General features: G+C 43.7%; 1 protein-coding gene across 8 annotated transcripts in view; it reads left to right on the plus strand.

Moving 5' to 3' along the window:
* Nucleotides 1-7,206, plus strand: part of znf536 (zinc finger protein 536) — a 160,025-nt gene extending 152,819 nt beyond the window's left edge. For all 8 annotated transcript variants that reach the window (XM_042061667.1, XM_042061669.1, XM_042061671.1 and 5 more), the window contains one exon: nucleotides 4,579-7,206. In XM_042061667.1, coding sequence (XP_041917601.1) covers nucleotides 4,579-4,691 — 113 coding nt within the window. In that variant the 3' untranslated portion in view covers nucleotides 4,692-7,206. The remainder of the gene's footprint in view (nucleotides 1-4,578) is intronic.
* Nucleotides 7,207-11,919: the final 4,713 nt, after the last annotated feature.

Genomic DNA, 11,919 nt, shown 5'->3' on the forward strand with positions numbered 1-11,919 from the left:
CTCACACCCAGGGGTCATAGCACTGCCACACATGTCCAAAGTAGTCCGTCAGTGCGCCTCGCTTCAGTACGATTCACACAAGCACACATTCAGAAGGCAGCAGCAGTAGTCACTCTGGCTGCTGTCGTTTTGGGGGAAACATTACATATTTTGACAAATATTGATGTCATAAATAAAAGAGGGAGTGGGGGGCGATCACAAGTGCTTAGCCATTTTCACATTCGTATTTATGTGTTGCAAAAAAGGTAATAGATCAAGCACATTCCATTATTCTCTTATAAGATCATTAGCAAATATAATTAGATATGAAAGTAAAGTCATTTGGAGAAGAGAGGAGAGAAAGTGCTATCAGGCACAGAAGACAGATTGCTGCATCAGTGTTTGGGCTTAAATTGCTCAGTGGAGGTATTATCTGCGTGGAAATCTTTTTGCCCCAGAAATAGAGTTTGGGAAGACGTCAGATAGCTCGCTCAAGTATTTCTGTCATCTTCTCAAGACCATTTTATTTCTCCTATACAGGCTTTTTTGTGTGTCATAGACAAGGGTTGTGCGTTGTGGAGGAGGATGTTGTTTTCAGTGATTTTCAGTTAGTCACAGAGCCGTCGACATCGTAGCTCAACTTATTTTTTATCTCTACACCACAATAGTCATATTAGGTCGTGATGGTGCCTAAATTCAGTGATTTTATTCACCGGTTCAGCTCCTCATGAGGGTGGGGAGTAAAGTTATTTTATCTGAGCGTGTTCCCTTTATTTGGCTTCTCTAGTTATATGTTCGCAGCAAAAGGGAATCCAGGTTTGTTCTCCTGTTCTCCATACCAGTGGGGAATAAGAGAAGAGGGATCCCTTTTTTTAAATTGTGCCACATGTACAACTTTGTCTCTTGATTTTTCCTCCTTTCGCACACCTCATGGAGGCAGCCAGTCATCTGAGGAGGGGGGGGGGGGGGGCGGGGGGGGGGACGTGAACCCATACAACCACCAACACAACAATCGTCTGTGTCTCGACTCGAAATGCGCCCGTTTTTCTAGTTTCGCTTTGAGGGAGGGGTGGGGGTGGTGAATGCGGATTCTTCTAGTCTTTGTGAATCACAGCAAATGGTATTCATAAACATCCTGTATTCATTAAAACCTTCTAAAAATATGATTTGGGTGCACTTCCTCACGCTCAGCCGCACGAGTGCATGTGTGTGTGCGTGTGTGTATGTCTGTGTGTGTACTTGTATTTACATATTTATAAATACTGGGCTGTACAATGAGGCCTACCTTTGCCAAAAACAACACTTCTCCAGCCGTGCCGGATGCCTGCGGGAGAACAAAGAGCTGAGAGGCACCTTCCATAGTGGCTGCAGTCATTGAGATCACGAGATGAGTGGAAGGCAGACAAATGAAGTCACATCTATATCATGACCAAACCACTCTCCTACAGCAGACACTGGGGCCTCCTGCGGGGCAGGAAACACAAAAGAAAGTCTAGCACACATCTTAAAAAAATGTAGTTCCCCACTTCCTTAGATTCATGATGAATTGACAAGATATTTTCTAAAATGGCTGTACTCTTAACACTAGTTCACATTAGTTCATCTGTGCTGGATTGCTCGTGTATATAGAGTCAGATTTATTTCAAAAGGTTAAATAGAGAAACACATAGAGCAACAATCAGTATCTTGAAATACTTTCTAAACAGGAAAACTAAAATACAGACATCCAATGATTATAGACCCCAACATAATATTATTCCACAAGCAGGGGGAAGTGTTTTGAGGAGGATGTCAGGAGGAGATGACGAATGGCTGCTTTCCCTTGCAAAGTGTTTTTTATCTGTAGCAAATTTGCTGCATGGATGCAAAAGAAGCCATTTTGCCTTCATATATTGTGCAAATGTCAGGTTGAAGACCCCAGACACACCAGTGTATCCCTCAGCGTCTTGGCCCTAGTTAGCAGAGCCTTGTGTTAGCCCATTGTTCTGTCCGCCTCTTCATTTATCCATTCTGTTAAGCATGACACATGTATTAACATAAGATGGATCCCGGAGCTATGAGTCCTCTTACCATATGTCTTGTATTAGTTTCCAGGGCCTCTCGCAGCCTAATGCTCTTTCTATATATGCACTACCCAAGCTGACCTGTAGAGGGGAGAAAAAAACCTTTTGTGCTCCAAGTCGTTGCATCCTGGGCTTGAGTACTGCACCTTGCCTGTGGGAACCATACCAAATACTGTATGTCTTGTAGCAGCATGCTCGTTAATAATAATTCATAGGATTAATGATGGATAAATGGAGTGCTGACCTTCTCTAGAATCTGATGCTCAGACGAGTGCATCACTCATCCGTAATTCTGTGCGTGGGCTATTTGATGGCTAAAGCATTGCAACCTCTGCGATTCGTAGGGCAAAACATGTTTAGATTGGCAGGGTGTTCCTGGATGATGCTTGTGGAATGCAGCATATGTGCTTCTCTCTCTTGGGTTGCAATGCGCTATTGGTGCCGTTGGGAAATCACACAGGCCTACTAAAAAAAGGAGGAAAAAAAATAGCAGTCTATAAAACCTGTAAAGTTGGCCTGATCTCTCAACCACAGTGGCAGTTGTTTGGGGAGCAGAGAAGGCGTCCTTAAATAATGGCATTCCAGGTGGCTCAGTTAATGAAGAGTGAAAATCAAATATGGGGCTTAATCTGTAACTCATTACTGAAAGTTTCTTTAAGAGGAACTCACAAAAAAGAAACACCCTTGGGAGATTAGGCACTTTAAAACCTGGGGAATTCAATATATTATTACTACTAATATCACATATTATTTTAATAATTTAATTATCACTGCAAAAATATGGCATCAGTTAGTTCCCCCATCTATTTATACTGAAATGGGTAAGTTTGTCAATAAGCATCACATGCATTATTGTCATTAAAGTATACAGCAAGGTAAATGGGACCTGAATAATTGATACTGGGGAGTAGGTGCATTTGTGGAGACTGAATCTGAAGGCTTGCACCGCCATCTAGTGGCCAGAGTACGTTGATGCATATTCTAGCAACTGTTTTTGGTAATACGTGGGGAGACATACAAGAAAAGGCTTGCACAAGAGCGAAATGGCCGCTTTTGATATTCAGTGATATGTCAAAGTCCTATGGCATATCAAAGGGATTAAGACAGCATGATATGACCATCTTCAAAAGTTAACTTTATGAAATGACGGTCGTTTAAATTTGTTTGCGGGTCCGGGCAAGGGTATTTCAAGTGTGAAATAGTATCATTAATCACTGGTGTTCCGGTTGTTAGAGAAGCATTCATATCTCCACATCTCTCAATATTAGTACCAGACGAGGCGGAAATGCTTTAATTCTTTTTTCTTAATCTCCGTCAGCTTTTTCTAAACCACATGACAACTGCGCTTTAAGTGGACTGCTTTAAGAAACACATCTTGATTTGAGAGTGACGGTGTGATTGTGTGCCTAATGCGGGGAGAGTAGGTGTCAGCGTTATTGCTCTTTGGCAAAACTAAATGACGATGTTTTATCCCGTTATTAGTTTTCCATGGCTCTGCTCTGTCTCTTCATTTCATTCCGATATCGCGTTCTTGCGCGAGCACACTCAAATATAAGCATGTTTTAATTTAATTTTGTCACTTTCATGGAGGCACTTTAAAAGAACATGACACGGAAATGCACTCTGTAGATTTTATTGGCAAATAATTTCCCCAGAAGTTGTTGAGGGAATGAAACACCATTCGTATTATTTAGTTCAAACCGCAGAAGAACATAATTAGAAAGACTAAGCATTTTTGCTAGATTCAAACTTCAGCAATAATTGCGCAACCCAGTTCAACTTCATAATGTCCCATTTCCGTTATCTAGAAAATACAACTTGCTTGGAAAAAGTCTGAAAAATCTGCCAATTATCATATGTCCTTTATTGTTACTGTTTCTGTCACCTTTGCCCAGCAACTTTATCTCTACGCAAATGCACTCGTAGTTATTTCTTACATTCAGTAAAACTGACAGTGTTGACAATTATTGTCTCTATTATTCTCTCCGTCAATAATAAAGTATTTTGACCTAATCCAGTAGTGGATATTACTCTCCAGTTTCCTAACAGTAGACATAGTTGGCTAACACTTTTTTGAACAAGCATAGTGACATTCAATAATAAACACTTATTAGTGGCAATATGGCCTCATCATATTTTACAATGACCTTGCAAAAACATGTTGCACTCACCAGCACAATATATTTAGCACATCTAACTTCCTACATTCATTGCATGCATTATCCATTTGTAAGTCAATGATTTGCCATGGATCTTCATCAGTAAGATACAATCCTAGCTTGCAGTTTGCAATGTAATGCAGGCCTAGTTCATTATTCCAACAGAAATAAAGTCAGCTATGTTAACATCAGCACAAAGAAGGGCTGAGACAGTACACACTATCTGTGTATGAGTGTGTGTGCATTTGTTAGTGTGTGTGTGTGTAGTGTAGTGTGTGGTGTCAAATAAAATGTTCAGTGTGTGATTTGATAGGTAGAGAGAGAGAGCAAGAGAGGTAGAGAGAGAGCAACCCTAATGTTTGTTCTCTTGACCGCAGTTCATCTGTGGGCCACAGAGGAGGAAGGTCCCGGCAGCTTCGGCCCAACTCTGTCCCCCGAGCTTAACCTAGCCGACTCTGAGATGCACGACGCCTCTCTAAACAGAGACTAACACCATCTGGAAGCACGCGCTGGGGGCCATGACGATGATGATGATGATGATGATGGTGGAGGTGGCGAAGAAGACAAACTCTTGATTAAAAACAGACTATTTAAGAACAAACAAACTAACAGACAAAACAATGGATGGATTACGCTGAAGCAGGAGCAATCGGCGCTTCTCTGCAGGCATGGCAGAGAGGATGAGACCTGCTGACTTTTAGTGGACTGGACACTTTAAAAAAAACTGTGGGGAAAAAAAAGAAAAAAAAAGACTGGCTTCACAGCGCATTTGTTCAACGTCTCTTGAATCTTTCTTGTAGCCATATGTTCTGTGCAGTCCCTGTTTTTGGCTTTGACATTGTGAAAAAAAAAAAGAGAAAAAAAAAACAAAAGCTTAAAAAGGCTAAAAAATACTACCTGCGTGTCCAATGTCTATGAGTGCAACACATTCCTTTATCCAAGATGGAAGTAGAAGCAATGCAGTGCTCAGTCAGCTGATGTGGAACAGACAGGAGGAGAGCGGAGAGCTCGGCCCACATGCTCAGCCTCTCCACAACCACACAACCTTCACATTCTGCCGCTTCCTCTGGAAACCAGAGACATGACAATATCCACACTGCCCTTTGACACACCTCTGTTATGCTACAATGGTTTTGACTGGACATGACTGTTTCCCGAAACCCCCGGTCCGGCCAACCCAGAGCACAGTCTCCTTCAGTGACCAAGCCCCGCTAACCTGGGAGACCAAGCACAGTCCGAGGCCGTCAAGGCCTACCCATCTCTCCTACCCCACACACTCCCAAGGGCACCAACAACCAGGACTGAAGTAGAACCGCTCACTCCGACAATCTGGTGCTTTATAAGAGGAGGGGGCAACAATGCGATGACACATAGGTGGAGTTGTTGGGTGAATGCAGGGTGGGGTAGCCATGGTGATCTATGGTCCATGGCAACTAAAAGGAAAGGAGAGGCCTGTGTGTTGGAAGAAAAGATTGTTAAAGTGGTCTCTCCTCACCTTTCTTAATTAGAGAGTGATATATGTGCTCATACACAAATATGAAATGTGTGGAGTTAGGTGTAAAATAAAAGTGAGTTAAAACAGAAGTATAACAGTCAGATTGTATTCCTCTAAGAGAAAGTACCAACGTGACAAGAATATCTAGTTTACACCAGACTCATGTTATGAATCAACACCAACTGACATATTTGAAAACTAAAGATGATAAAGAATGCTAGATGAAAAATGAAAACCACCATCTTGTTTTATCTCTCCTGTATATGTCAAGGACAATAGTGTTGACAAAAAATAGTGTTGAAGAAACATTTGTAATATACTGCCACAGATCAATGTTGCAAAGTGTTACTGACTACTGAAATGGTTTGATGTATTTACTTATTAAAAAGAAGAAAAAAAGCAGGAAACAAATATTGTCTAGCCTTAGATACAGTCATCTGTTGTTGCATCTACACAGCTAGCTGTTTTAGATGGTAGCTATTAGAATGGATTTTTTTTTTCAAGTACTGTACTTTTTGCCTTCTACAATGTAAAGAAAAGAAGAAAAAAAGAAAAGATTGACAATCTTCTCATATTGCTGCAAGCATATGCCCATACAGTATATACATAACTCATACAAACATACATAGAGGGGTTTCTCTTGTTTTCTCCAAAAGTATTTTGCACTGTGATAGTAATTCTAAACCCAGTCTATACAGTACAAAGTTAAAAACTAACTAAAAATGACAAGTGTGTATGTGTGTGTGTTTGTGTGTCCCTTGACATTGTGAAATGTTACTTTCCCCCCTCCCACCTCTGTTCTCTTGTGAACGCTGACAAATTCTCTGTGATCAGTCCATCTCTGATCACCATTCTTTTGGTCTCTGAAATATCCCTTTCAAGAAGAGTTTTCTTCACCTTTAAAAGCTCATGCCACCATGTACAGCCTCAGCCATCTGATAAGAGCATAGGCCATGAGTCATGACCTGTGCAAAGCTTAGTGTTGGGTCCCCATTCCTTCCTTTGCAAATAAACCCTTCTTTTTTCTGGCATAATGCATTCTTTTAGCATAAGACCTACAGCCCTTCCATATCCGCCTGGTAATGAGAAAAGCCAAACATAAAAAAGAAAAAGTAGCGTGTTATTGTATACTTGGGCACCGAGTGTAGCAGCACGCACTGGGACCTGCTAGTGATTGGCCAAAACTGACCGATAAGATGCATCTATTTCCCTGGTCATATGGCTCAAGCTGGCTGTGTTCCTGTAGACGTTCTCTCTCTCTCTTCTCTCTCTCTCTCTCTCTCTCTCTGTAGTGCAGTACCTGGGAAAATGAGCTGAAGGTGTCTGCCTGGGTTTTACTAATCCAGCGTATGAGCATTCCAGTCCCCTCCCACCCCAACCCTATGCCCCTCACCCAGAGCTGTCTTGTGAGCTGTAAACTTTTCCGTTTGCTGTACCCTCATGGCAGATGCTTTGTTTTGTAACTACTGAACTGTACTTATAATAAAATAATATGTATTCAAACTATGAAGGAGTGGTGTGGAAAAATGAGTGGTCTTTGTCTACGATTGAGCACAGGCTCCAACTGCCAAAAGGCAAAAAAAAGAGGCTTACAATGACCTCATGGGAATCAGCACATGTTTAAATTCAGGAAGGTGGTGTCTGAAAGTTCATACTCGCTCTGGAGTACAGACACGCTCGCCTCTTTCAACTATGAAATACATCCTGCACTCTCACACGTGCACACACACACAGGCACAACTGCAAATACACATAAAAGACACGCACAAGGCCATCACACAAAGATGTACACACAAAGATGTGTGCACCAAACAAACACAAACACTTACATGGGCAGTAATTATTTAAAAACACACCCACACAAATAAACCCATCCCCAAAGTCTTCTCCCTAGCAATATGTGGACGGAGGAGCCAGCGTTTTGCTGTGAGCACATCTCAAGACTGTTGTTGGGGCAGCACTGGTTACACAGTGTTGAACGATGAGCAATATAAATGATGAATCTCTGGCTCTTCTCTCAGAGTTCACTGTTAAGTGCTGTACAAGGAAGTGTCTGGAGGGGATACAGAGCTGTCTCCATGTAGCACTGAGCCGGCCCGGACCATGACAGCTCATATTACGAGTTATGGTGTTGCTAACGGTAGCTCTTTGCCCTTGGGCTAATGTATTGTTAATTCCAAAACCTGTGAAAGCCAGACAGTCTGGTGTTATTTCAGGGTGGACAAATACTTGTCTCATCCTCCTCTCATTCCTCCTTTTTTCTCATTTCGTCTGTCAGTGAAATACTGGCTGAACTTGTACCCTTGCCTGTGCTGGACTGTAAGTGGACGCCTCTGAGGTGTGTTGCTGGACTTGTGCTTTTAAGAGAATATACTACATAAATAAATGTACATTACAGGTTGCACACAACATACTGTACACACATATGTGTATGCAAATGAGTGTCTGTGTGTGTGTGTGTGTGTGTGTGTGTGTGTGTGTGTGTGTGTGTGTGTGTGTGTGTGTGTGTGTGTGTGAGAGTGTGTGGAATATAAAGTAATGTGTTTCCGACACCACTGAATTTGCTCCAAAGGGGCCAGAAGGGCCTCGGTCTCTGTGCCTCAGCTCTCTCTGCTCAGAGCTTTGAGCGCCTGACACGAGACATCAAATAAGAGGGATGTTTGTCTGACATGGTTTCCACAGCACAGGGATGTGCCACAACACAGGACACACAGCCCAAGGGCACTCATCCCTCCCTCTCACTCCCTCACTTTTCTCATCCTTTATCCAGGCCGAAAAAAGATATCACCTTTTTTTATAACACAATATGACTGCCAGGAGTGACAGGAAAAAGATGATATCTAGAAGCTTCTAGAACAATAAGCCTGCATTCTCCTTACAATATAGTTACCTAGCACTACTTCACCAAGATATAACACTGCATTCCCAGCTCTGCTCAGCTCAGTCTTAAGATTTCACTAGTGGAAGTATTTCATTTAAAGAAAAAAAAAACTTTCTTTCACAAGCTCTTGTGGCCACGGCGGCCAGAAACCTGATCCCTGCTCGCCCTGATGGGATCCATATTTGTGTTAACCTAGCATCAGGACCCCAGCAACGGGAGGTGTCCAAGGTCACTGCCTGACTAATTTTTAAGCAGATCTACTACACCAGACCAGATGTAGGGGCCGCATGAGATGCGGGGGCCTGTTCCCAATAAAATCCACATCCTGAAAAAGTAACTTTCACTGCCCCTCCTCCTCTCCCCTGCTGCCCCCGTCTCGCCCTGCTGTAGTGGAGCAGCTCAGAGAGACAGGATATCTGCAGAATTACTGCACTGGGACGAATAGGCAAGTTCAAGTCTGTAAAGACACTAATATGAGGACCAAACTGTTTTTTTATTGAATGCAAAATGATTGGTGATTGGTTGTAATTGTATGTGCGTATGCCAGTGTGTGTTTTGTATGTTCTCCGACTTAAATGAAAACATTAGCTTATATTACATGTACTCAGATCATCTGAGAATCATGGTTCAGTGGTCATTCTGTCCATTTCTTCTTTTCTGTCTCTGGTGTGCACGCACACGCATCTCTCTATCTCTCTCTCTATCTCTCTGTCTATCTTTCATTTATCTCTCCTCTTGTCTTTGTCCCACTGCTGCTGCTCCTCTGCCAGACCCGTTGCTTGTCTTCCCCTCTCGGCGCCATATTGTGTGGTGGAGAGAGGGCTTGCTGCGATTGATGTGTTTAAAATGACGGTGCGGCGCGGATCCAGTGTGCCAGCGCCTGTAAGCGGGCAGATGGTGACCTCCGATTGAACCTGTCCTCACTCTCATTTGTTCAGCTGGCTTTCATTTCGCCTCCATGTTGAAGGGGGGGGGGGGGGGGGGGGGGTTAGCCTCCAGCGCCGTGGTCGCACTACCTCCCGTCGGCCACCAGAGTGCGCTGGAGACCAGCGTTTGAAGCGGCATCCCCTCTCCCTGCGTGCTGAGGGCTTCCTCCTCCTCCTCCTCGCTCAGCCGCCCTGACGGTCTCCCCTGCTGTGGCTTTGAAGCCAGCGCATTGTTCTGCAGAGCTCATGTCAGGGCTGCTGAGACGCTGCCGAGACGACTGTCTAAACTTGCAGGTAGAATGTAAATGGTGCTCCAAACTGGGAGAAAACTGAATGCGTTTTGTGCTATGTGATGCAGATGAGGCAGAGGCTTTTTTAGAGTGAATTTGTCCAGGTGTCTCTGCGGTGCAGTACTTTTTGTTTTACCTCTGAAAACTGAGATTGTATTAACTTCCCAGAATCTGGATGTTTGATTTCAGTAGCCGTTTCCTTCCCACTGTAACATCACATTTTAGTGCAGTGAATTACGCCTGGCAAGAACTAGGACATTTTAGTATGTCTGAGTGTCTGAATACTGCTGGTTTGTGAAATAAAGTGTTGCTATATGTGTGTGATATTTCTGTGACTGCTCTACGGAAGAGATTGGGATTTGATGCCATTTCCTTCTCCGTTTAGAATCATCTTTCAGTTTCACATCATCTGTCACTACTTTACTGCCTTTTCTTGCCTTCAGCCCCTCACACTGTCTCCCTCTCTCTCTCTCTCACACACACACACACACACACACACACACACACACACACTGCAGTCGTCTGTCAACATTCAGCAGTAGTGATCGGTGCACAACCAGGCACCATAGTCACAAGGTAATGATGTGCATTATCAACTCTCTGTAACTCTCTCCCTTCCTCCCTCCCTCCCTCCCTCCCTCCCTACCTCGCTCTCTCCCTCTCTCCCACTCCTTCTCCCTCTCTCACCATCTCATAGCCCAGCTGGCCTCCTGTTTCCTGGTAAATGGTGTATGTGTGTGTGTATGTATGTATGTGTGGGTGTATGTGTGGGTGTGGGTGTGGGGGGGGGGGGGGGGGGGGGGGGGAGTGTGTGTGTGTATGTCTGTGTGTGTGTGTGCGTCACTGTGTGTGCGCCACTGTGTGTGTCTCTCTGTGTGTGTGTGCTGGTCTCCAGCTCTGGCTTATGAATCGATGATCATGTGGTGTAAGGGAGATAGATGGCTCTTAGCTCCATCTTGTCTCCTCTAATTGTAAAATATTAGTTACATTAGACCCTGGCCAGTGATTAATGGAACTTATTTGGAGGTGGGCCTCTCCTGGCCCTCCCCCCACCAAAGTCCTCTTCACTGACTTTTGAGAATTGAGTGATTTCACTTAAAGCAGACAAATAGGGCTCTCTCTGGGCGCATAGGGGAAGAGAGGAGGAGAGAAAATGGAGAGGGGACCAAACGAGAGAGGAGAGCCAAACAGTGAAAATGGGAGAGAATGGGAGAATCACACAGTACGATAGAGCAGACGGACTAATGCAACCCCTACAAAACTTAGGTGTAAAATCGAGTTTAGTTTGTGGGAAATAACACAGAATCTGAAGCACAAAATAGTCCAACACATTGTCCTCTGTGGCACACACGCAATGGTCTCATATACTCAAACACACAAATTCGCACACAGGCACATATACACTCTCGCTTACTTAAGGATCCAAGGACAGAAGCAGCGAGTGCATTTAGGCGTGATCACATTTAGAACTGGATCAGAAGGGGAAAGCACAGTTATTCGTGTAAAAATGGAGTTCTTTCCAATAAGAGCCATCTGTGGCCCTTTGCCTGGAAACGCGGGTGACTGTTATTGATACCATCTGAGCACTTAGCATACTGGAAGCATGTTTGTGACGGCCCTTCCCTGCTCTGCCCTTGTAATGTCTACTTTCGGAGAGCAATAGATCATGTTATGGCAACATGAGCTGACTATAGCGGCCCTTCTCAATACATTATAGGAACTTTTTCACTCTTGCTCTCTCTCTAACTCTCTCTGCCTCTCTCTCTATCTTATCAACCGTGGGACATTTGATGTTTCTGTTCTTCCAGTCTTTGTTTTAATGTTTTTTTTCCTCTTCCTTTGTCTAATTGGAGTGGAGGCCTTGACGGGGCACCTGGTGTGCTGCAGGGCGGCCTGACATTGTCCAGCGTGTTCCCGACACAGACTCTCCTGTACTGTCCACTCCCACAACCAGACTTAGGCTGTGTCTACATTAAGCTGGGTAAATCGAAATATGCATATTTTATCTGAAAATGATCTCTGTCCACATTATCAATATTGTTTTTACAAAAGGTTTGCCTTCACACTAGAACACTGAAACGCCATAGAAATGTTTGTTGGTGGTGTCTGGAACACTATATTTTATA

This window comes from Alosa sapidissima, chromosome 14, assembly GCF_018492685.1.
Source record: "Alosa sapidissima isolate fAloSap1 chromosome 14, fAloSap1.pri, whole genome shotgun sequence".
Lineage (NCBI taxonomy): Eukaryota > Metazoa > Chordata > Actinopteri > Clupeiformes > Clupeidae > Alosa > Alosa sapidissima.